The 23,954-nt window shown below is 45.8% G+C and overlaps 1 protein-coding gene across 1 annotated transcript in view; it reads right to left on the bottom strand.

The window, feature by feature from the left end:
- LOC119381745 (uncharacterized) overlaps window positions 1-23,954 on the bottom strand; it is a 57,480-nt gene that overhangs the window by 23,821 nt on the left and 9,705 nt on the right. Inside the window, exons 5-10 of the mRNA XM_037649510.2 lie at window positions 23,678-23,788; window positions 21,904-22,287; window positions 4,991-5,135; window positions 3,816-4,067; window positions 1,237-1,430; window positions 463-573 (exon numbers count right to left, since the gene is read on the bottom strand). Of these exons, the coding sequence (XP_037505438.1) occupies window positions 463-573; window positions 1,237-1,430; window positions 3,816-4,067; window positions 4,991-5,135; window positions 21,904-22,287; window positions 23,678-23,788 (1,197 nt within the window). The remainder of the gene's footprint in view (window positions 1-462; window positions 574-1,236; window positions 1,431-3,815; window positions 4,068-4,990; window positions 5,136-21,903; window positions 22,288-23,677; window positions 23,789-23,954) is intronic.

A 23,954-nucleotide genomic window follows, 5' to 3' on the forward strand; every position in this document is an offset into this window, starting at 1 on the left:
GATGACGTCACAGTGACGTCATGGTGGCGTCACTAATTTTGAAGATCTGTGACGTCATTATGATGCCGTTTGGTGATGTCATCACGTGATTATGACTTTTTGCATCCCTCATGTTGACGCCGCCGACGCAGGACACCGATCAGTTTTCGCGTTTGATGGAACATCTAAAGCTTTCACCTTAGAACGCCCGTTAATTGAGACTCAGTAATCAACTTTTGAGTACGAGTATCCGTGCATTGAAGGCTTGTATCTGCACGCCGCCTTGTAGTCCTTGGTTCGCAGTTGCGTTGTGGAGGCGGGAATGCAAGAGCGCTAGTGCACCTTGCCTTGAGTGCCCATTAAAAAAACCTCATCTGGTCAATGAACCGTCCATCTAGTGCGTGCATCGTGAATCGGGACCCACTCTGCGTTGATTACTCGATACAATCAGGCACTCTATAACGAGAGATATTAACCACTCACCCGTTTCAAAAGCTTCGACTTCAGGAAAGGCTTGACAGCAGCGAAGATCATTTCGTAGGCAGGGGGAGTATTTATCACGTAGATGGCCTTAATGCGTGCTGGATAACAATCCTGAAATGAAAATGGTACCGAAATTCGCATTTCGAATTCATTGCCGCGCATCTCTTCATGGAGAAATAAAATGCTTCCCGATTCTGGCGACATGGTCGTTTACTCATACACATATAACAGGGAATTTCACGTGCAGTCAGCACACACATACACAGACAGCGGAAAAGAGTAGCGTTTATGTGTGTCACAGGGGACAGAGAAAAACATTAACATTAACGCAAGGTTTATTTCATTAGCGTGCATACAAGCAAAGAAATTGGAACCTTTGCTGTTTTCTCCTATTTTCTTGTCACCTTCAATGTATTCCCGTATTACGACAGTCGATGATCGAAACATTACGCTGTCAGATTTTGTGTCATGCACTTTATAGAAGAGCTCAGTTTCATGCAAGAACAAAATTCAGATACGAACATTCCAATGTCCTGCACCTGTATACATGGGCGTATCGCGATTTGTGATTAATGCGGCATAATCGCATCGGCCGTCTGTATAACGGGCATATAATTTCTCATACGACAGTAATCAACATCAACAGCATCTAGGAATTTTCCAACAAGAGTTGAACAGGTTTCTGCATTTTTTATCGAGCACCTCTTCTTCAGGTTGATCGCGTGGACTCGGTACCGTACCACGTCACTGTATGTTCCGTCGTGTTGTTCTTACCTGCATAATATGAGCCGTTTTCTTGACGAATGTGGGGGTGAAATGTGCCATGTGCATTATGTGCAGGTTCTTGAGGTCGAACACGCACACGACACCGCGAACCTGCGTCTCTTCGTCCAGCAGCGCCCACTCTGCCATCACCAGTGCAGATCTCATCAGGTCGGTTACAGAGCACACACTTGTGTTCCACGAACCTGGAAAAACGAGGCAGAAAAACGCGTGCTTCTCAGCCAGATTTCCAAAGTTCTTGCTATTAATAGCTGGCATTGTTCTCATGGATATCGACGATATAAGAGATAGAATATAATTTGAAAACCGTTTAACACGAAGAATGTTCCATGAACCTAAAATGACCAGCCAGAAAAACACGTGCTCCTGAGACATGTTTCTTTAACTCTTTGCTGTTAATGGTTACGCTTGTTCCCATATGAGGTATGAATATGAAAGTAGAATATAATTTGAGGATTGTTTAACCGGAAGGTTACCTGGTTGAAAACGCTGTGGATTGAAAGAAAGAAGAGCACATTGAACGACGAAAAAAAAGCACATGCTAACACAACGCAAATACCATGGTTCCAATGGTGATTACTGCGTCCACTTGGCCTTAAGTATTAACACTGCTCTGTGCCTCACAGTGAAGATGGCCACCAAATAAAGAAAAAAACGTCAACGGTTTTGATAATGCCTGTTGAGTTTCCTCGATATTACTGCGGTTCAGTTTAAATAGACGTCTGATACTAATTCACAAAGAATCTCTTTCTTTGGAACGGTAGCTCTCATGTTTTCGATTTCGTGATTGCCTCGTATCGGCACTTTGGAAGTTTCAGTGCATGGACTGTTTTTGTTCGGGAATGAATACAAGAAGGCGTGCGTGAATATGATTTTAAATGCACGCCGTTGCCAAAAAATGTGTGTTGAACGCTATAGGCATTGCGTCATCTTCACTGTGTGCCACATTATCGATGATTAACGGTCCTTTCATCTTCATTCCTTTTCTTTTCTTGCTTTCTTTAGCCATTGATAAAGGCCCCAGCGCGCGGAAACATGCGATTTCCTTGGTGGAGTAAGCTTCGAGTGAAATGAGTCGTCACAGTAAACAGGCCAAGGCCGCGGCATATGTAGGAATTCGGTTCGCTGTGTTTTGACTATGTTGTATATCACCCGTCGCTCACGACCTACCAGGACTGACCACAACGTAGAAGTATAACTGACCAGAAAGCGCAGGCCAGACGCGTGAACCACTTGGAATATAGAAACAGCGAAGTATTCGAATACACAGAGAGAGAGAGAGCTAAAGAAAGAGAGAAAATTAAGGCAAATGAAAGAGAGGTAGGCTACTTAAGTTGCATCTGTTTTGCTATCCTACACTGGGGAAGGGCAGCGGGCAGAAAAAGAACAAGGAAAGGGAGAAGCAAATAATAATAATATCTGGGGTTTCACGTGCCAAAACCGGGATATGATCGTAATTAAGGCACGCCGTAGTGGAGGGCTCCGGATATTTCGGCCGTCTGGTGTTCGCTGACGCGCATTGACATCTAGCAGTACAAGGGCCTCTAGCATTTCGCCTCTGTCAGAATGCGACCGCCGCGGCCAGGATCGAACCCGCGACCTTGGGGTCCGCAGCGGAGCACCGTGACCACTGTACCGCCGAGGCGGACAAGGGAGAAGGAAAGGAAGAGATACCTGTGCACACGTAGCAGAGTTCATAGCGTATTCACAGGTGGTCACAATGCTCAGAAGTTTTTAGGAAGTGAAGTAGTCTTATTAATAATCCACTACGCAGATTACGAATTCATGGTCCCAGTATATCGGCTGGCTGCTTTTAGCAAGTAAATTTTGAGGAAAAAATTGGCCGCGTATCTGCGTGCTTTGCTGCAAATGTCGTCTAAAGACGATAGAAGAGGCGCTGCGTGAGACGCTGCGTGAGATATGGACGCCATCTGGCAATACGTCGGGAAACATGAGTGCTGTGTTGCGGGCTGGTAGTCCCGGCGCAGCAGCAGGCGAAGACCGGCGATGACCAACGCGACCGGCGGGGACGCCAGCCAGCCCGAACACGCGGTTTGGCGCGAAGCGCTGAAGCAGAAGAAACGTCCGCACTCAACGAGTGCTCTCCACACACTCTTTTATGTACACGTCGCCTGGGTAAAACAGGAATGCCAGAGCGGCGCCCCATGGCATTCGTACAGTGCAATACAGAATCGAAACCGAAGCACAACAATGAGCTCGTGCAGAGGGCACGGAGGAAGGCAAGTTTCAACGCAGTCGCATTTTCAGCGCAGCTTAAGAAACTAGGGTCTTTAGAATTACGTATGAATGCATTTTCTATTAAAGGAACACACCACCTAATACTTACCTAGTGATGTTGCGCCTCAGATATGCGTATTGTTTACTTTCTGATCAACAACGTTCACAAGTATGAACAGCCGTACCACTTCAAGCTGGGTGGGCAAGTGGTTCAACTTTGGCCGGGTGGCTGAATCGAGCGACATGCCGACAAACAGAAAGACAGACAGGCCAAAATTTCTCCGTTTAAGTATCCCAAGAAAGACTATCAACTTTAAAAAACCAATCCTCACCAATCTTTATGACGGCAACTCTCCTTCCCTCTGGATCTTTCTTCTTGGATACCATCATGAGCCGGTGGTCGGGCAACACTGCGCTGAGAGGCACCGTGGAAGGGGAGAGGTTTTTGAAGAAGTCTCCCGCGGTTTGCTTGACGCGGAAGTACTTCTGAATGTTCCTGAAGGCCGCTTCTTCGCAGTACTTGCGGGCCCGCAGAAACTTGACCAGAAATCTGTCGTCCGTGGGACAAAGGAGTGACTTGTCCCCTGCACGAAATAATGAATTTGGGAGTTTGAGAAACTTGGTACACACGCGACGTGCGTGCTATTCGCATAGTATATTAGCTTTGCGGGCGCGCAGAACCTAAATTTTATTGTGGCTCGTTTGTTTGCGTTCTCTTGCACGCATGGTCGAGTTTTCTCAACCAAGTTCGGCTTTCCCATTCATAAACCACCATTGTTAAGTGTTTGATGAAGAAACGCCTTCTTGTTTTCTGTTGTATACTACTTCTCTCGCATAGCCCGTCATCCAGTCACACTTGAATACCATTGTTTTTGTTGTTTTTTGCCAATCAAGAGTTACATACTGGTACTGATTATATGTTTGCTTGAAGTGACAATTCTACCACCTCATCAACAGCAGACGTGTCAGTTGAGCGAGAGAGACGAAAAGGAACAAACACAAATCACATTGCAACTGTTGCATAGTGATTCCGACTGAATCCCGACTTCAGATTCGGTACATGTTCTCTTGACCCCAGGAGCGCCTTTCTAATGTACATATTGTATTGTAATTATTAAGTTAGGCTTTGGTCCTTCGCTCGGTACCCGGCTGCGTCTCTCATTCGTCTGCTTCGGGGCCCCTTTCGGCATGGCATCATAGGCGGCCACATCGATACAACAGTAACAACGATAATTAACAGCATCGCTATGCAAAAGCTAGTAAATCTTGCTCATTAAAAGTTTCCTGCAACAGTTTTCTAAGTAATCATCGAATGACCTCTATATCGGAGTTTATTGGCTCACTATTTGACTGCCGCAATTTTTTTTAGAATCCGTCGAATGTGGGCGCATACATGGATTTCTCGCGCGGTCTAAACGCAACTCGATATGCAGCGCAGGGAAGCTTGCACATCGCAGACACAGTTCAAGAATTGATAGAGGAACGAAGTCATTCCCGACTTACTCACCGGCGATAAGCTCCCTTAATCTCGACAAACCGCGGACCTTGGCCTCCGCTGTCTCGCCGAGCTCTAGCTTGGCTGCATGCTCGAGGCCGGTCGCTGATGCAGCTTTGTTTGGCGTAGCCGCCGAGTCGGTGTTCGTCATGGCCTCCTATGAGTGTCCTGCGTTGCACAGGTTATACGTCCTATACGCTATACTGTTTGTGACTGCACAGCATATGTAGATATGGCATACACTTACAAAATATGCGACGACGAGGAAAAACGCGCTGACACGTGCTCGGCGTTACCTCCTGTATGAGAAAAAAAAAAATCACCGCCCGAGTTCTCCGTACAGATGGTTAATGGGAACGCGTGGTCTGGTGTTTATCACTGGGTTAATCGCGACGGTTCATTAAAGTGTTTCTCAGTTATTGGTTACATCAGTCCAGAAATGTTAATTCCTGTTTGCCCCTCTTCGTTCTTAGTGGATCAGCGGCGTGTAGTGGAATTTGCCCAATTTCGGTGGCGCATACGTTTTTGCTTCTTTGTTCTTATCTTCAACCCTATGTCACGTACCCGCTCTGAGGGATTGGCCAAGACTGCGCATCGTAACATATCGATGATATGAAAAAAAGAATAAATAAATAAATAAAGATTAAAAAGAAAGAAAAAGGAAATAACAGCTAATATGCCCGCGAATGACTTCTTCATTCTTAGTGGACCAATAGTAAGTCGTGGGGCTTACCCAATTTTGTGTGGCGCGACGCGCTACGAGTTCTTGCGTATATAGGACGGACGAATTTCGCTTTCGCCTTCCAATATACAGCTCCCCTGTCTGGTTAACATCCCTTAATTCTTTTCCTCTCATTGATTTCTCTCTCTCTCCTGTGAAAGAACGGGTGCATCTGACTCTAACATGTTCGAGGTCACTTTTGCGGGTCTGCGTAAATAGTGTTGTCCGCAACCGAAGTCGTGAATGAATATTTAGCGCTCTGTTTCTGTGATTTCGACACTATTAAGAACCCTTTCGTGGTTCATCGTCACCTGCCGACTCCTCCGTTTAGCGGCAGCCCAATTCATGGCCGAACCCCTTCAGTGGGGAGGTGTCACACGCCAATAGGAAATAAGAACATAGAGTTTCTGTGAGAAACTCCAAGACAAGAACAACAGCTGTTCATATCGATTTTGTTCAAACGTGGCACATACACACGATGGTCATTAGACGCACAACGCCGAATGAAATGACTACGCTGCGGGAAAGAGTTCTCTTGACACAAAATTGCGCTCATGATGCAGCTCATTCTATTCGCCTGAGAAACTGTTGCTCAAGGCCCAGTTTAAACTACAGTAGTTGCCTTTTTCATGTAGAATTAGCCTGAAAAGCACGTTGACCTTGACGAATTATGGAAGTTTTCTCGGATGAACACCGTTATTCATCGCTCAGAGAACGAAATTTCTTCGCACGTCATTCGCGCGACGGGCTTTATTCTCCCAGCTTTAGTCCCAGCATTTCAAACCATGTGGTTTATGCTGCGAAAGCCATGGATTTGTACTAAGCTACAATATCGACGCGAGTTCCACTTCATAGTTATTTAACTTCTTTATCAGCAAGAACGTGCCACTTTACAGATGCTCATAACATCTCGTCATAACATGTTACCCATCATAACATCATAGTATCAGACCTTTACTCTGTTATCAGCATCCTGCAGTCTATGGGGACCTTCATATAACAGTTTCACCCAAAACCACGAAGCCGCAGGACCACACATGCTTGAGTATACAGTACTATACGCGTAATATAGATCACGGTGGTTAGAGCACATCAGTTGCAGACTTGCAGTAAACATTCGTCAGTGGCATGCGCACCGCAGGCAGAACAGTATCTGCGCGAATCCTGGCTTTTTTATGCATCGCGCTAACGCGAATACCATGACAACGCCCGGAACAGTTCGGAGCCATAGACAAGGGACGGCTTAGAGGGGCAAGATGCGAATCACAGGCCGTGCTATAGGTACGAGCTCTCTATATCAACCCGAGTGCCCGCAGAGATGAGAAGTACCGGCACTCCCTTATCAAGAGACACGAGATGATAGATAACGTTCTCCCCTCCTTCGCAATCTCTTACGTAAAGCTGCACTTCGATGCGACCAGGCCTGTTTTCTGTCCTTTTTCGCATCAGAGCTTTACTTTGTATCATGGCTTATTTTCTTCGTTCGTTCGTTCGTTCGTTCGTTCGTTCGTTTGTTTGTTTGTTTGTTTGTTTGTTTGTTTGTTTGTTTGTTTGTTTGTTTGTTTGTTTGTTTGTTTGTTTGTTTGTACACTAGTAAGAGTCTTACTTTTCGGATATCGCCCAGGGCTCTTCGCATCGTCTCTAACGCCATGAGCAGTAGCGTAGGCAAATTTTTTTTTCGGGGTGGGGGGGTTCAGCCACACATTATGTATCTTCGTGCGTACGTTTGTAGTGTGAGTGTATACACATGCAAAATTGAAAAACATTCGGGTGGCAGTTGAAGCCCCCCCCCCCCCCCCCCCTATTCGCCGCATGTCCATGAATCACGCCAAATTTATGTTGCACTTACAGCTGTATTTATGAATGTAGTGCGTATCTCAGCAATGCCTTCAAGTGACGCTCAACTCGAAAAGCCAAGAAAAGAAAAATATGTACATACAGAAGGCCGTTGTCAGTTATCAATTTAACAGCTTAATATCCTGGGATCTACGTGCCAAAAGCACGATATGATTATGCGGCACGCCGTAGTGGAAGGCTCCGCGAATTTCGACCATCTGGTGTTCTTTAACGTGCACTAACACCGCGCAGTACACGGGCATCCAGCCTTTCGCCTCATTCGAAATGCGACCGCTGCGACCGGGATCGAACCCGCCACTTTCGGGTCAGCACATGAGAACCGTAGCCACTACAGCACGGACACGGACAGTTTAACACCTTACACCGCTGCCATTTTTTCCCCCCTACAGGATCCAACATTGAATTTTCTCGAGCTCAAAGTAATGCAGAAGGCACTAAAAATATCCTAAATCAGTATATGCCAGGTGGGCGGTGGCGTTGTGTCTCAGTGGCGAAGTAGTCTTTATTCGAGATAGCCGCGCCAGTGACGTGGTGCTACGAACGTCTTTCACTACACAAGCCACCGAATAACTCCACTGTATGTTCTGTTCATGTGTAGCACCGAGTTAACTTGCACCCGCATGCCAAAGCGAGCTTACTATCCAGTTAATGGTATATTTGAACGGCATACCACCGTGCCACCACAAGCTGCCGATACTTACTCAGCAGGCGTGCGTCACGCCGTTGTCCACAATACTTTGCACTACATTGCACTGCGCGTCACGCACGCCACTGCTTTGATATGCTAGGCGCTAGAAAACTACGTGATCTACATAGTTGCGCTCATTTCTTGTGGACACATCAGTCGGCGTTTCACTATCCGCCGCAAAGATTAAGATCACCAAGGCTAAAGCGCACTCGCCATAACAGACACGCTGCTTTATTCCGCTAGCAGCGATTCAGACACGCTCGAATAGGGGAGAGTCGAGTATGTCTTAGCCAGCAGTGTTAACTCAAAAAGGCTGCAAGCTCGAAACTATAGACGAACGCCACTCGATGTGCCAGTAAAAAACAATGAACTGCTGAAACTATTGAGAAAATGCAAACTACTTAAAATAGACAAAATTATCTCAGATTTCGTGCGCGACTTTCAACAGTCCGACCTACATCGCTTTCGGTGGCCTTTGCGATGCTATATGATGACAGTCCTCTGGATACATTCCCCTCTGTGCTTTTGTTCGATGCAACACAAAGAGAAATGCCGAAGAAAATATTTTTTTTAGTTAACTTTAGGTGAAAACTTCAGAGCAGCTTCTCCTTGTAGCCCCACTTGTATTGTAAAATTTCTTCGATCTCTTACGTACCTGCCTTTCTATCAGGAGGAATGAGATCGTTCGTCTATAGGCCCACTTATGCACAAATATTAACGCTGTTGTTCTTCGGTTTGCTGGTAGCGCTAGTACTAGTGCCGGTAGAATTTGTAACGTCGATCGCGCAGTGAAATTTGTGTAGTCGGTTTATATTCGCTAAGACGCGACACCTCGATGAAACAGTTGGAACGCTGTTATTTTCTTTTCTATATAGCGCCTTTCGTTATACAGAAAGACAACATTGCGAAATTTAGTGTCCGTGAATTACGCGTTTGTGTAGGCTAAAACGCAACGATCACGGAGTATTCTGGTCGCGACTGAAAGGTTGTTCGCCGTAAAGTGAAGAGTGTTGACAAATCAAGCATGTGGCAGGCAAAAGACCCACTCACCTTTCAGGCAGCTCACGGAATAAACACTTGGCTCCCATGCACTCTTACATAACAACTCGCCACGGCTCCAATATCTGCCTTTCTGATCTCGCGTAACCTTCCTTCCAAGGTCTCGCGAACCGCCGATACTTTATGCTCCAGTTTGCGCTCTTCACACATGCATGCTGTCCTTGGCCTGCTCTATTTCTTTCGGTCTTCCGCAATTTACTATCTTAATCTGCTCCCAAAAGCGGAAACGATTTTCGATACTCAACGCGAAAAACAATGCGTACTCAATGCGAAACAGTAGTTACAGAGGCCTCAGATGCGAAGTCAAAGAAAATGGAATCAACAAAAGTCATTCTCGTGAGAAGCGTCTGCGAAGATCTGCTGATGGGCAAGCGCAAGCGCGTGTGTCCGACGCCCGACCTCAGTGGCTACATTTCCGCAAACAAAAGCTACCGTACGTATATTTAAGTGTACGGTAATTGACCCCGAGAGGTCAAAGTTCAACTGGAGACCTTCGCGACGCTGTCTTCTCGCAGTCATCAGTGCAGCTGGAATGGTTGCAACAAGTGAGGAAACGATCTTCATGCAGGAAGTACAATATATCTTTTTTTTTAACTTCTGAATGTGGAGTTGTAATCTTCATTTCATGCATCATCTCACAAGCGAGTTATGTATAATGGTTCGGTTTGTTTCTCTACATAGGTTACGTAGTTCGATGTAGTGCTGCATACTTGTTGGTAATGCAGTTACAGTAGTTAAATCGCAGTATTTAAATTACTTTTTACTGTAATAAGTAATCCCGTGAATTACTTCTGTGGACTAATAATTTAATAACGTAACGATTTACTTCAACCGAGTAATTTCAAGAAGATTACTCATTACTTTCCCAACTACTTTTGACTACAACCTAGCATGACCGCTTCCATTGCGGCATAAAAAATTCAACAAAACAGGAAAGAAAAATAACAAAGACGAGTTAATCTAAGAGCCAAACCTCAAGCGTGTGAACGAGGCAGGCCCACAGAAAAGCCGCGTAGCACCTGAACTCGATGTCTTGAATAACGTAGCTTCAACAACTTTTGTTAAAGTAACTTCAAACTAACTTCATTACTTTTCTAAGGTAACAGTAATGCAATGTTGCTGATGATAACCGCGTCACTTTCGGCGGCTGTAATTTGTAATGTAATATAATTATGTTTTTGAACGTTCTAGAAAGGCAATCAGTAAAGTAACTTAATTACTTTTAGGATCAACTTCGCCATACAGTGCCACCATGCTAGTGGTGTGTTGTGTGTGTGTGTGTGTGTGTGTGTGTGTGTGTGTGTGTGTGTGTGTGTGGTGGTGTGTGTGTGTGTGGTGTGGTGTGTGTGTGTGTGTGTGTGTGTGTGTGTGTGTGGTGTGTGTGTGTGTGTGGTGTGTGTGTTTTGTGTAATGATAATTGGGGTCAGAATTGGCAATGGTACCAATTCTGAACACTTTCAGGTGCCAGACCACACTCGTACACTTATTTTACGTATGCCCAGCGAACGTGCGACAAGAAAGAAAGCTATTCCTTCCAACACGCAGACTGATAATTGATAAGAGACCGTTATCAGATGAGCTCGTTTTAGGTCATTGGTCTGATGCCAGTGCAGCGGTAGTTACAAGAACGGCTGCAGCCTTTCTATAGTTTTCACATTGGTGATAAACTTGCGAATATGCATCTATTTGTCTTATCACTGTCATTCATCTTTCCTTCCCCTTCCCGTCTCCTCCCATTTAGGAGTAGCATGCCAGGGCACACTCAACCTCACGTCATAGCTCTCTGCTTTTCTGCAAATCTCTCTCCCTCTCTCTTTCTGTCGCACTCTCTTACTCATTATCTCATTCACTCTAAAGTTTCGAGCTAAATTTTCAGTGCACAAAATTACTTGGCTCCCAACGTTTGGGATATAGCTCTTAAGAAATCAAGGAAGCTCAAAGTTGAACAGCCAACAAGACAAAACATTCTCACATTCTCAGAACTAAAGAAACGCAAATTACGTTCGCTACCAGTTGACCACCAAGTCAGAAGCCTGACATATGTCTACGGAAGAGACATAGAGCACGTCGTCTTTCATTCTTTCCCGTGCCCTAAGGTGACCGGGAGCGAGTTACGGATTCGCAGGAGCCGCTCGTGCTTGCCGCGTCAGTGTACAAAATGAAATAGTCTATATCCTAGTGGGTATTGCCAAAGGGAGCCGGCATGCAGTCAGAAGGGAGCAGGCTGTGGAACGTTCGTGGCTTCGAAAGTTTTCCTGTCCTTTTCGCGCTGTTACATAATGAATGAATACAAACTAGCCCGGTTCACTGTACTCCTAAAGAAACAGATAAAGCCAGCAGAAGAAGGGAAGAAAATTAGATGTTACACACTCACTTCATCATGTTCCACTATAACCACATCCTGATAATTCAACTTGCTCCCACTCCTCGTAGCTCACGTTCATGTAATGGTTATGCCGCTGCAAGTCGTTAAGTTAGACAACGCCCAATAAGAAATAAAGGAAGCGAATAGTGCTTCTAGAGGGTAGTGGTTGTCTGACTGTTCGACAGGTAAAAGTGGGTTGAATGACAATCTCATTTTGCTGGATCGTGTCCTGATAAATCGTTCAAGCAGTTGAGAGAAGAATCACGGCATCGTTTTGAAACATGCTTCCGCCACTTACGAAGCCTGCGCAACTACTACTGTGCCGCTCGTGTGTTAAGCGTACTTTTCTCATAAGGCTTTCTGTTGTCTATTCTTGCAAATTTAACAGGCGGGAGTAAGGATTTCAGGATTCTTGGTTTACTCTGAAAAGCAGAAACATTAAGTGAGTGTGAAGGTGACAGATCGGTTGCCAGACTACACTCCAGCTCTGCACTGTGTGAATACTAATACAGGGTACCAGTTTTTGGCATGAGGTAACTGTCGACTTAACTGAGATACCTTACACTGCCCTCTGTAAAACCTTAGGCTTCGGGAAAGACTCGTGAGCTGCGGATATAGGAAGTTTATTGGTGACTTAAACGACTTCGAGGTCTGTTGTCAAGGCGAGCGATAGCGATTGCGAGTGATCGTCTCTGCACAGCGTAGCGAGGACAGCGCAGAAGATATGCTGAAAAGTCTCCTCGATACCGCGGACGTCGCAAAGAGCGTTGTCGGCCATCCCTATACGAAACGAAAATGTCGCTAGCAGCTATCCTCCAATGTCATCCCGAAAAATGTCATCGAGAATTAAAGCAACCAAGGCATTGTTAAAATTTCCGAGGACAACATCAGCACGAGCGGCTGTAGACTCGTAATGATGCCGTATGCCGAACAAGACTGCCGCTCTGCGCTGTGAAGTTATGTGTGTGCGTGTGTGTTCCCCTATCTTTCTCTCTTTCCTTACTCTTCTTTCAATCTCCCCCATGCCTTTCCCCTTTGCAGGGTAGCGTACCGGTTACGCTAAACTGGTTAACATCCCTGCCTATCCTCTCTCTCCAGTTTTCCTTCCTTAAAAGACTTTGAGGCGTAGAGAATAATAATGCTGAAAAAGAAAAAAACTAGTGTGAAGAGAGAGAGAATGCGTGTTATGCATTAATTCCATGAAAGCAAGGTTTTCAAGAAACGCCTGCATTTGTGTCTCAGGGTCAACGGCGCGTGGCAAGCACTAGTTATCGGCTTCGATTTCCGGCAGTGACGGCGGCGGTCCCATGATGGCGCTTTGCGAAAATGCACTTGTAATGCGCTTCAGTGTTACGTTAAATAACACCAGCTCGGTTAAAATTAATTCGAAACCCCTCGCTATACTCTGTTCCCTTCCCACGTTAAGCCCTATCAAAAGCCTTTGTCAACCGATGTACGTCGCAAAAACTACTCGCGGCGTGCTGATCTTGCCAAAAATCAGCAACTGGGAAATATGAATATCTGATCTCCGATAATTTTTCATCTAAATAAAGAAGTGCATAAACTCAGGAGGTTGTTTAGTTCTTTCTTCCCTTCTGTATCTGCATTGTTACAGCCCAAAATAGATTTGTACGGGTAGATGACGCAGCACAATTTTATCTCTTGTTACGAACAGCCCGTAAGCTGGCAGAAATAATGCCACTTGACCGGTTTTACTTTTCACAACCAGCCTTTCACAAAGAACATTCCTAACTTTCCCCACGAATACTGGCCCTGCGCCTTTATCAATTATGCCGAAGCTCCAATAAATTACGCTTATCAAGTACACAGAAAGGACTAGTTACGACACTCACTTTCATTACAGAACAAACCTAGGGTGGGGATGCGATTTTTTTTTTTTCATATGGTCATGTGAGCATAGGCGCCGACTACGGAGGGGCTGGAGCCCCTCCCCCCCTTCCCATCCCCGCAGATTGAAAATTTGGAAGTCATGCGACGATTCTTAATGCAACACGTTCTTGCCCGATGTTTAAGTCCGACGTTTTCAGATTAAAAACGAACAAATTAATATTTGCAAGTTAGGAGTAATTACCGCGTCTCACTTCAGCTCGAATACTGGCGTCTTTCACTTTCACTCTTCCATTTCATAACAAGGTGTGGGTTCGAGCTAGTTGGTAATCCATCATCAACACTTCTTGCGCAAAATTTCTTAGACAACGGACGAAACAGACGAGGACTGGCGCCGCAACCGGCTCGTTGCGCCCGTCCATGTCTGTTTCGTCCGTTGTCTAAGAAATCTTGCGCAAGAAGTGTTGATGATTTACATTTCACTCTCACAGTGACGCTTTTACATGCCGCCTATCGCAGCCGCGCATCGCCGACGCAGGATTGATTGATTGATTGATTGATTGATTGATTGATTGATTGATTGATTGATTGATTGATTGATTGATTGATTGATTGATTGATTGATTGATTGATTGATTGATTGATTGATTGATTGATTTCAGACACAGAGTGAGTCTTGGATGCCAATGGATGGCAAGGCTAAAGGCAGAACATTGTCTGCCTGACTGAGGCCTTGTCACCCATACATACAAGTTAGGGTAGTCTAGTTGGGGGAAACGAGAGCGATTTATCCGAAGACTAGGCTGGGCAGCCGCTGTTTCGAAGGCCACTCGATCCTACAGGTCGTCCAGCATCTCGAACGGAGAGAGAGAATAAAACGTTGGCCGCGTCTCCTGCGCGCGGGTGGCAGGAGACGGTAGGTGGGGTAAAGCGTTCGGTTCACCCATATAGCCGCTTAAAACCGGCTTGACTTGGCTTGAAGTGTATAAGTAGGTGGCGGCAGAGTAGCGTTCAGGCCGCCGTTTATTTCTGCGTGGTGTGGTGGGTGTTGGCAGAGAAGGCACTACTGGTGTTTGTTTTGAGCGTGAACTGTGTGCGCGAGAACCGCCTCTGGCCGTGGTGTAACCGTGGGGACGTGGTCGCGTTGTGTAGAGTGTTGTGTTGTAGAAAGTTATTCATGTGCAAGTCGTTGCCGCTTTTGTTTCTGCGATGTCCCCGTGTTCAGTGGACCGCTGCCAAATCTATAAGCAACGATAACGAGCGTGAGATAAAGGCCATGTGTTATGCGATTTGTGAATGTCTGTAATAATTGGTTCTTGATGGAAAGGAAGAACGGAGTGTCTAGCGTTACGTCTAGACGTAACTATAGGAGCCGTTGCAGTTGCGTCTGGACGTAAGAATAAAAGTCTTAAAGTTACGTCCAGCGTGAGATTAGACGCACCGAACCGATCGGCTCTAGTGGCGCAGCGTGTCGTGCTCGGATCTGCGAGGACGTTGGTTCTAACCTCGCTGTTGTTCTTCTCTCTCTTTTTTTATTAAGTGCTCCACGGGCGCCGTAATATTTTTTTGTTTAAGGAAATCGCCTTGGTGGCAGCGGTGGACGCCCCAGCCCACGTCGCGCTCCGTGCTCTTGCTGTAGCGACACCAGCCACTCGAGCAAAATAGTGGAGCGACGACGGCGCACCGCGAAGCGACAGCGTCCCAGTGACACGAGCCAACCACTGAAACTGGCAAGATAATTATTAAACTTAAGTGCGCATTGTGAATCACACGGTGGACGTAACTTTAGCAGCTGATTATGGCTCCCTGCGTCGTCTGCTAGCCACACGTCGCTAGTGTGCGAACGTCCTGCGCGCGTCCTCAGAGGGCAGCCTATTCCGTTGTGTTAGCACAGCATCAAATGCTTGTACGTATGTCTGCACGATATAAACAAGCATTTCAATTTCCAAGGCTTGTATGCAGACTAATAAGTGAGCAAGACACGCAAATTGGGCGAGTTGGTGAGGTTCCATGGTAACAATATAAAGCAGCGCTTTTTTAAACACAAGACGAAGGAATGGAGGGACACATACGTCTCTTCTTTCCTTCGTCTTGTGTTTAAAAAAGCGCTGTTTTATATTTTTAATAAGTGAGTGCATGCACGTGTCGGTATGGAGGTGTGAATGCAGAATTTTTGAGACACAATTATTATTTTATTTTATTTATTTAATACCCATAGCGCCCATACAGGCATTACGTACAGTGGGGGGGGGGGGGGTACAGAAGAAGAATAAGCATGAAAGTTGCAGGTGCAAATGAAAATGTAGATTATTCTACGCCGACACAAACGTACACAGCTGCGTCTAACACAGCTACATCAAAAATGTCGTATACATTGGGAAAACAATCTAAAATAAACAGAAAGCACAGTGATAATAGTTAATGGCAATGCGAACAGTAATTACAACAAAGCGCGGCAGTGGTAAATATATAGTACAGCACAAGATGCAAAGGAAGCACTAAAAGAAAACAACACAGTTTACAAATGGGATACAGTATAGATCATGGTGATTACCAGGCGTACGCATGATTTCTTTTAAGGCTCAGTGGTCAAAAGATTAAATCATTTTTATTGCAGAAAAGAATGCGTCATTAGACAAAATTCCTACAGTTGTGGAAGGAAGTTGATTCCACTGACTGATAGTTCTGGGAAAAAAAGAGTTGCTGAAGGACGATATATTGCATTTATATTCTCTTATCTTAATTGTGTTCGTGATCTTTGCGTGCTGATGTGTAGTGAGGCCGGTTAATGTATACGTCACGGGAAATTCGAGTATGAAAATGATATATGCTGTGTAATAGCTTCAGTCGAAATGACGCTCTTCGCATGCTGCAGAGACTTCCATTTTAATATCGCCTTACATTCCGTTGAACTAAACTGTCTGTCATACATGGGTATATTAAGCACATATCTTGCCGCCATGGACTGAACTTTTTCTAATCTTTCTTTGTTTGATGCTGTTGAAGGGTCCCGGTGGTGTTGGTCCCACACGCAGCACGCGTATTCCAGCACTGATCTTACGCATGTTTTATATAATAACTCCCGGGTTTGCTGTGGAAATGCACGTGTATTTCGTCGCAAAAATCCCAAACTCCGACAAGCTTTACCTACGGTATAATCCACATGCCGACTCCATGATAAAGAGGGGCAAAAGTAAACGCCTAGGTATTTGTATTCGCACACCATTTTTACCGGTGAGCAGTTTATTGTGTATTCGAATTCACCTGGACTTTTTTTTTTCTGGTGAACCTAATGCACACCGTTTTCTTAAGCTTCAGTTTCATTTCCCATCGCTCACACCATGCGTGTATCGCACATAAGTCGTTTTGGATCACAGATCAGTCAGTTTCAGAGGTAATTTTGCGGTATAATATGCAGTCATCTGCAAATAGCCTAATATGATATTGTACGTTTTCGTTAATCTCATTGATATAAAGTAAGAAAAGAAGGGGTCCCAGTACTGATTCCTGAGGCACCCCTGACGTAACATCAGTTATTGCAGACTGTTCGCCGTTTACAACTGCGCATTGTCGCCTCTCACGTAAATATTCAGCAACCCATGCAATAACTTGGGGATTAATGTCAAAGCTGGACAGTTTTTGCAGTAATAAGTAGTGCGAAACGGTGTCGAACGCCTTCTGAAAGTCGAGGAAAATACAATCAACCGAAGAGTTATCGTCCAGTGCTGCTGCTAAAACATGTGTGAACTCTACCAGTTGTGTGACGCACGATAGTTTCATGTCTAAATCCGTGCTGGTTTGAGTTCAATAAAGAATTACTATCTATATGCTTAACAATGGCGGTATATAAAACGTGTTCAAGGATTTTGCAGCACACAGAAGTGAGTGAAATGGGGCGGTAGTTATTGATAACGTTGCGCGGGCCAGATTGAGCAACCGATGCCATTTTCCAGTCAGTCGGGAGAGAACTGTGTTTTAAGGACTTTTCGTAAATGAGTGTTCGCAATCTCGTGAAGTGTTGGCGATTTAGAAATCCTTGTGATACCAAGCATGAACTATAGTCTGCAAAGGCCGGTTAGCAGTAAAAAAGACCTCAAGTCGCTCACTTCTAGAGAGGTACACGGAATCATGCAAACAGAAAAGCAGAGTGCACAGAGTTCCACTTCAACTATAATTACACAGAAATACAGGCTTTTTTTTTGTAGCCGCTACAGCAAGAAGTATATTGGTTCAGTCGCACAACACCATTTATATTGTAGTATGGGCAGAACCCAACCTAAGCAAAACATCGAGCACAGTGGAAAACACGACTGTCGCCGAAGGCCAGTACCCCATTGATTGGCGGATTGCACTTCTCACACACGTAATAGGAACGTTAGGACGGCTTCGTGCATTAATGTGGCAATGGAGGGCGTATATACCACCATTGGGCTGTAGTCAACGCGCTTTCTTGGATATGTGCAACACTTAATTGGATATGTGCCGCCGACCGCCCATCCATACTACACTGCTAACGCCGCGACGGTGAGCCCAATCTCGCAACAATGTGTTGCGAGTAGGCCAAGTAGGCTGCACCAACATAACTGGACGGAAGGAGGCTTCCTAAAGACGACATTTATGTGTACACACGCGGGGCAGCTGTACCGATTGTTATTGTATGGACGTAACCCTAGTGGACGTGTGATACATCAACACGGGCACGCAAACCGTACTTACATCAAGTTCGACGGAGACCTGCAGTTATTTCACTTTTATTTCACTCACCGTGATTGCCCCAAACCACGACCTAGGAGGTCGTGCCCCAAACTGAGGTTGACCGCCTCAACGAAGCTAAGGAAAAGGCAGCACCCGAGACGATGGCTGAAGGCAGCGTGGCTCCGGCGGAGGCCGAAATTAACGTCTTCCTAAAGTGCGTCAGCTGGTCTGTCTCGACAACAGAGCTGCTGATACGCGAAACAGTCCGGCAAAACAAACCACGCACGTCTCAATACATAAGTGATGCTGGTAAATCGGTGATACGACAGTGATACTGAATGTATGGCCGCTTAATTCAGCGAGCGGCCGTGCTGAACGTTACAGTTACAGTGGATAGGTGTAAACGTCTAACCTTTCACACCGACCACAAGGTGACCACCCCTAACTTACGTCAAATATCCTCAGGGACAGTAGATTAAAAACAGCAAGGAGTTGTTTTAGTCTGCGCATAGGACGCGTAACCACGGAGGCAGAATTGCACCGTGGACCCCGTGGACAGTTACGTCTGGGCGTAACGATAGCGACGGCTACAGTTACGTCTGGACGTAACCCTAGACGCACCGTTAAATAAAAGTGATGGTTCAAGTACACTTCGCCCAAATGACTTTCCAACTGTAAGCGATCGATCCACGCAAAGCACGCACTTACCACACATACATGTCCGCCACAGTACAAGCTGTGCGTCAGACAGACATTCACAAATCACGTAACTCATGGCCTTTATCTCATACTCGTACAGCTCGTTATCATATCTGATAGATTTGGCAATGGTCCACTGAACAGGGGGACATCGGAGGAACGAAAGTGGCAACGACTTGCTACGACTTCTACAACATACACAACGCGATCACGTCCCTACGGTCAGAGGTGGTTCTCGTTAATGCGCACAGTTCACGCTCAATATCAACACCAGTACAGTAGTGCGTAGTGCCGTGCCTCCCCTGCCAGCACCCACCACGCAAGCCACACAAACGGGCCACGCAGAGCACGCACTTACCACACATACACGTACGCCACAGTACAAGCTGTGCGTCAAACAGACACATTTCACAAATCACGTAACACATGGCCTTTATCTCATGCTCGTACAGCTCGTTATCATTGCTTATAGATTTGGCAGTGGTCCACTGAACCGGAGGACATCGCAACAAAAGCGGCAACGATTTGCTACGACTTCTACAACACACACAGTTCTCGTTAATGCACACAGTTCACGCTCAATATCAACATCAGTACAGTAGTGTGCCTCCTCTGCCAACACTCACCACTCAAGCCACACAAACGGGCCTGAACGCTACTCTGCCGCCACCTACTTATACACTTCAAGCCAAGTCACGCCGGTTTTAAGCGGCTATATGGGTGAACCGAACGCTTTGCCCACCTAACGTCTCCTTCCACCCGGTGGAAGGAGACACTGCCTAAAACGTTTCAAGGGTTGTGCGAAGGCGCTGCCCTCTGCGAACGCTGTCGTGAAATACAAGTTTGCTCAGGCGGCAATAGAGGGCAGCCTTGGCAGCCTGTCAGGCATGGAAACAAGCTGCGAAGAGCTCGAATTTCTCCGTCTCGTCAACAAAAAAAGCGCGCTTTCACTTTTATCATGGCTTCCCACGTTTTTCTGTATGGTAATGGGCCATGGCGCTCAGAAACTTGCAAAATGAGAGGTATGGTTTAATCATCTGTGCTCTATATTCAATGCCAAGAAGACGGCAGTGACTGATAATATAAGCAGAGCTTCAAAAAATTCCGGGAGCTCCTATGCATTTTAGGAATTGATTTCATGTGGATCTATCTATCTATCTATCTATCTATCTATCTATCTATCTATCTGTCAATCTATCTATCTATCTATCTATCTATCTATCTATCTATCTATCTATCTATCTATCTATCTATCTATCTATCTATCTATCTATCTATCTATCTAACCAGCCAACGTCTGGGCGCTCTCTTGGTGCCCCCTTAAATATTTATGATACCTAAATTGACGCAAGAAAACATGAGTATATGGCTAATACGAAACATCGGTCATTACATGAATAAACGTGATATGCCTGTCGTGTTCGTAATGAAACTATTTCCCTCAGTCACCTGTGGGCTGTGGCAAACACCCGCATACCATGGTCAGAGGTATGCGGTCATGCGCCAAACATCATTCACCAGTCTATGTCAGCTCAGAAATGGCAATTTTAGACATCAGAAATTTTATGACACTTTACAGGGGTTCAACAAGAGAAAGACATAGCGTTTGTTATAGTTGGCGATTTTGATGTAGCGAACAAACGCTCAAAAACGTGCCAGGGAACGCGTGGTACAGATCTTAAATAAATGTCTTGCATCAATGGCTGATGGTGTAGCTTGTCTAACGACAATTGCGGCTCCAGTGTTGGCCATCCGCTTTATATGTAATAAGCTTTGCATATGTACTCCTATGCCTCAACAAGCTATGGTCCCCACAGTAATACACCAACGAACGCTGTTTACACTTCCTTTTGATAAAACTCACTGTTGTGCTCTAACGTGAGTGCCTTAGACATAAACTTGTCTTGAATAAAGCTTCTTGCAGAGTCTCGATCATCGCTTAGTTCATATAATGTCCAGTCAAGGGCCCAGCAGTGTCTCTTGACCTGTTTGCCAAATGCCATTGCCAAATGACGCTTACGAAGAGGCCGCTGTCATCCGGCAATTGAGGGAAACGGAATGGCAGGTAGTCAACACATAAAGCGTCTCTGTCTGAATGCAATGAAGCTGTTCACCAGATCCTTTGATTTTAGCAAATGCTCGCGCGCAGTGAAGCGCGCGAGCACTTGCTGTTCGAATGCCCAACTTCGCACAGTTGTCGATGCAAGCTGCTAAACCAATTGCAGCATCTCAGTCTCCCTCGAACAGCGTCTAATCATTTCTTGATTCCAAATGATCGTGCATCAGCGACGAACGGGGCCCACAAGGATGGGCTGGTAAACTTAAGAAGAATTGGCGCTGGGCTCTCGTTTTTCTGATTCCATTCATTCTCTCCGTTAGTGGTCTAAAGAAGGGGAATGAATCAACGGCTCGTTTTCTTTGTTAAGACACAACTTGATGAAACCAACCGGCAATGAAGCAAAGGAAGGTATAGAGGAAACTATCTGCAATATTTTTAACTGTAGTGTAGTAGTTATGGTATAAATGTAAAGAAATTAAAGTGGACGAAAAGACAACTTGCCGCCGATAGGGACCGAACCTACCATTGGGGAGGGGGGAGGGGGGGGGAAGGTTTAACTAACCTTTATATATGTTGGTACATGTGTTTGTATGTGCGCGCATATACATACGCATGGAAAATAAAAAAATTTCGAGGGAATGGGTTTGAACCCCCTCTTTGCCCTGACTACGCGAATAGAACCTATAACCTTCCGATAACTCGTCCGATGCTCTACCGATGCTGTACCGATGCTATACCGATTGCACTTGAATGGGCATTTCTGTGCTTGTCAAACTGGGAGTGTTAGCCAGCGCCACTCGCAGCCACGACGGCGAGCGTGGAACACTCTTTGCCAACTGGCGTCACGTAGCACTCTATGTGGTGTTTAGGGGTGTTTTCTTATGTGCTTATTTACATGAAAAATGATTCTTAACAATCGTAAACGTATCGCTCAGCCGTTGGACTGTTCAATCTTCTGCAGGCATTTGTGCAGCGTCTTGGCGTGGACCGACCCTTCGGACACGTCGTCCGGAAGCAGGGACGAGTGAGCGAAGCGGCGCCACAGCTTCTGCACCAGTTCGACGCGCGAGTTGCGCGGGGGAAAACATCCGCCACCCTGTGCGGACGCATCGTGGCCGGTCACGGCTGAAGAAAGTTGCTGTGGTCGGTGCCGGTATCCGTAGGTCTCGTGCAACTTGAAGGCTTCCTCGTTCCGCAGCAGGGCGTCCACAAACTCCGAGTTGTCGAGGGGCTCCCGAACGCCGCCGTACTCGCGTGGCAGCATTTCGCGCGGCAGGTGCTCGTGCAGGCTCGTGTAATTCCTTCCGTGCAGGTGAAGCTGGCGATAAGGGAAAATCCAGAAAAAAAAAGTTTTTAAAAAGTGCGAGGAGAAAAAAAATAGGGGGGGGGTGTAATGTAAGCAGCTTGCGCTCTGATATGCGGAAGCATGTAAAAGGGGTCTTGCGTGAGTCAACATCTCCTGGCGTGCCGTCTGCCTGGATCTTTCTCGCCCAGCTGTCTTACCAATTGATCACTATCGCGTAGGAAGCCGGGTTGCCATACGGCTATCCTCCTTATATCTTCCTTCATCATTTTTCCCATCCTCCTTAACCTTTACCTATACCCTCGCCCAGTTGCACCCCGGCACAAATTTGCGTGGGTGCTCGATTTTATCAACGCCACAAGCCTTGCTGAGCGCCCGTGACAGCTCCTCCTACCACGATCATGACGCATCTCTCGCTGCTCGGCAGCTCGTCCACTACTCCTGTCTCTTCATCGCCCATTAACCCGAGCAGTGCGATTGTAGTGTCCTCCACTGAGAGACGTTTACTGCACCGACATTTACCACCCCGCTTCCACCTCTTCTTTAAAGGGACAATGTCAAAGGTCGATAAAGCGGACGTGCCTCTGTGGCTACACGGAGGCTTGAAGGTAGCAACGTTTTGTCGAGCTCGGATTGGGCCCTTGCACCCTCTCTGATACCAACCCATGTTAATACATATTAAGATTGATTGATTGATTGATTGATTGATTGATTGATTGATTGATTGATTGATTGATTGATTGATTGATTGATTGATTGATTGATTGATTGATTGATTGATTGATTGATTGATTGATTTCCTTAGTGCATGCATAACGCTGCTATCAGTACTTCCTTTATTCCCTGCCTCCACAATAGCATGTTAATTGGTCTTTTTTGTAAGCGAGTCAACCAGATTACACTGCGATACGTCGCTTTCTCAACATGAACCGGACTTACCTAAAGAAAATAGAAACACATCGATGCTCGATCGCTGCTCTTTTCCACGAGCTACGCAGGTTATAATGTGAGCAAGAAAAAAAATACCAGCAGCGATTTTTTAGGGAAAGATCGCTACCATTTAAACGCCAAGACCATGTAAGGATAAGTTTGATAGGCTACGTTCACTGCAGGGGCTTAGATTTGTTCAAGCCCCTCTTTTCAATACCCGATGCGGAACAATCCAGCCAAGTATTCATCGTGATATCAAATCGAACGATTTGCGAAATCAGGAGCTGTATTTTGCGAATCTTTCCTTGTCATTATATTCCATCGACATAATCACTGGCCCTCATTTGCTGGCCTGAAGGCACAGGGGCGTGGCTATTTGCGAGAGCACTACGGACGTCATCAATAATGAGGAAAAAGCAAAGCCTGACGCCACACTGGCGACAGTGCAAACGTCTGTGCTTTGTTTCGAACTTACTCGTTGGAAAAACTTATTCTTCACGAATGGCTTCAGGAATTTCAACAGAATTGTGAAAAACAAGGGCTGGTTGACGACGTGGATCGCCTTTAGACGTATGGGGTAGCATTCCTGCAGCACACAAAGCAAGAAAAGAAAACAATTTCAGTGCTATTGTAATCCGCTATCCCACATAAGCACACTCTGTAATTGCTGACATCAATTGACTGGCAGTTTCAGCGAACGAGTTACTGAAAGCCGCTCTGTGCAAGTAGCGACTGTGCAGAATTCTGCACAA

Source organism: Rhipicephalus sanguineus, chromosome 2 (assembly GCF_013339695.2).
Source record: "Rhipicephalus sanguineus isolate Rsan-2018 chromosome 2, BIME_Rsan_1.4, whole genome shotgun sequence".
NCBI classification, from domain to species: domain Eukaryota; kingdom Metazoa; phylum Arthropoda; class Arachnida; order Ixodida; family Ixodidae; genus Rhipicephalus; species Rhipicephalus sanguineus.